Source organism: Eimeria mitis, genomic scaffold (assembly GCF_000499745.2).
Source record: "Eimeria mitis Houghton genomic scaffold, Emh_scaff937, whole genome shotgun sequence".
NCBI lineage: Eukaryota > Apicomplexa > Conoidasida > Eucoccidiorida > Eimeriidae > Eimeria > Eimeria mitis.
The window spans coordinates 10,962-12,012 of NW_013576904.1; the positions used below are offsets into that span (position 1 = coordinate 10,962).

Consider the following 1,051-nt stretch of genomic DNA (forward strand, 5'->3'; position numbering starts at 1 on the left):
TTTTCTCTCAAAAGAGAGAAAAAATACCTCGCGATACACCGCAATTCATGAAAATATCAACGAAATTTCATAAAATGCTTCATTTTATTTCGCGAGTGATGAGGAATTTGCGTAGAAAGCGGCGTTTACAGTCTAGGGTTTAGAGTTTAGGGTATTGAGGTAGACAGCAGTTGATAGAAATAACGCTTTCTTATTGCAGTGATAGCGCTGGGGGGATAGCATGGGTTCAAACATTTCAAGTTTCTGTGGGCGTTTCATTCGCCTTGATTCATATTCTGATTTCTTTTCTTTTTCTGAATTATATTTGATTGAAATTTGCACGCTTTCATCGGGATTTTCGTATTTGTTTTTTTTCTCTTCAGTTTCTTGTAGGGTTGAGATATCTGTTTCTCGTTTGTATATAAGACTATTTGCAGCAGCTTTAAGGTGTATTGCTTGATTGGGGTGTAAACAAAGCGATATTTCAGGCATCTTTCTAGTGTTTAGTTGTTTATATATAATTCAGGATAAGAATGTTGTTTGTTTTTGCAGATCCGAATGAAAGAGATCCATTGGAGGTTATTTTGTTTACAACAAAAGCACCACCTATAATAGAGCCTGTAGGGGAGTTTACTACTTCATCAACTCGGCCCCCTGAAGACCACGATACTCTGCCTCCTCTGCATACACCTGAGCCTTGTTCTATTCAATCCATAGAATCATACCGCAACTCTACAGCTTTTGATGCATCTGTGCGTTTTCTTTATTCATAAAAGTAATTTCAGACTGCTAGTTTATAACTATTATATATTATAATTATATAGTACTGCACATACAATACACACAAGAGGAGTATGGATGCGACATTCATATATTTTGTATTAACAACAACAAGTTTGCGTGTATTGCATGAATGAATAGGAGTGAAACCAGCACCAATCTCGCCGAAAAAAGTTGAAATAATTAATTAAAAAATAAAAAAAACAATTAAAATTATTTATATCAGAAATTTGTGTTTGTATTCAGATGGATTCATGTACATGTCCGGTTGGTTATCGTCCATGTTACCGTA

The 1,051-nt window shown here is 35.0% G+C and overlaps 1 protein-coding gene across 1 annotated transcript in view; it reads left to right on the plus strand.

Moving 5' to 3' along the window:
- Positions 1 to 1,051, plus strand: part of EMH_0025710 (thrombospondin type 1 domain-containing protein, putative) — a gene marked incomplete at both ends in the record, with an annotated part of 13,093 nt that overhangs the window by 10,000 nt on the left and 2,042 nt on the right. The window contains one exon of the mRNA XM_013502482.1: positions 532 to 731. Within this exon, the coding sequence (XP_013357936.1) occupies positions 532 to 731 (200 nt within the window). The remainder of the gene's footprint in view (positions 1 to 531; positions 732 to 1,051) is intronic.